The 718-nt window shown below is 42.5% G+C and overlaps 1 protein-coding gene across 2 annotated transcripts in view; it reads left to right on the plus strand.

Moving 5' to 3' along the window:
• The window catches only part of LOC119335441 (tetraspanin-10-like), a 3539-nt gene extending 3137 nt beyond the window's left edge, over positions 1-402 (plus strand). For both annotated transcript variants that reach the window (XM_037607573.1, XM_037607576.1), the window contains exon 11: positions 109-402. In XM_037607573.1, the coding sequence (XP_037463470.1) occupies positions 109-183 (75 nt within the window). In that variant the 3' untranslated portion in view covers positions 184-402. The remainder of the gene's footprint in view (positions 1-108) is intronic.
• The last annotated feature ends 316 nt before the right edge of the window (positions 403-718 follow it).

Below are 718 nucleotides of genomic sequence, written 5' to 3' on the forward strand. Positions count from 1 at the left end.
AAAAGAAGTTTCCTGAAATTATAGCGGATATACTCTTTCTCAGCAATAAATTGCTCCATCTTTGTCTGGTATCTTGACTTATGTTTGTATGGGTTTGTTTTCGGCCAGTCATTCGTGTACTTTGTTGGCTGCTGCGCACGTCGACATGCTGGAGGTAGTGATTCTAAAGTTCCTCGAAGATGACTCTTACTTTGAAGTGAATCCTCTCTATGATTCACGTGTCACAGCGAGAGTTAGCTTTACCGTCCCTTGTAAAACATTGTTCATTCAAGTTCAGCTGATGAAATGGAGTGTCAAGGCTTCTGTTCTGTGGGCGATTTCTTTGTGCCAGTAGCATTTTGGACATCTATGAAAATGAACGTCCCACAATCTTCTGAAATACAGCCTGATGATCTTGCACAATGTGTGATGCCAATATCTGACATGTGAGTAAACTGGAATAACTTACCAACCGAAGCAATTGGTGTGCTTCTCGCGGTCAGGTTTTTGGAGGGTACATTTCCTTTTGAACACAGTATAATGTAGATGCTCACATACACTCATCTCTATGAACACACGTCCGCACACACTATCTCTATGAGCATGTCTGAGATACGGAGCTGAACTCAATATCTTAAGGTTGACGAAGTCACCATAGGCTCTTTCGTATTCGGTTTTTGGAGGGTAAGGACCGTAGTTGTTGAGCTGTTAGTCCTAAAAGTTTCGCCGGGGTGTCACT

The sequence above is a fragment of the Triticum dicoccoides genome, chromosome 1B (assembly GCF_002162155.2).
Source record: "Triticum dicoccoides isolate Atlit2015 ecotype Zavitan chromosome 1B, WEW_v2.0, whole genome shotgun sequence".
Classification (NCBI taxonomy): domain Eukaryota; kingdom Viridiplantae; phylum Streptophyta; class Magnoliopsida; order Poales; family Poaceae; genus Triticum; species Triticum dicoccoides.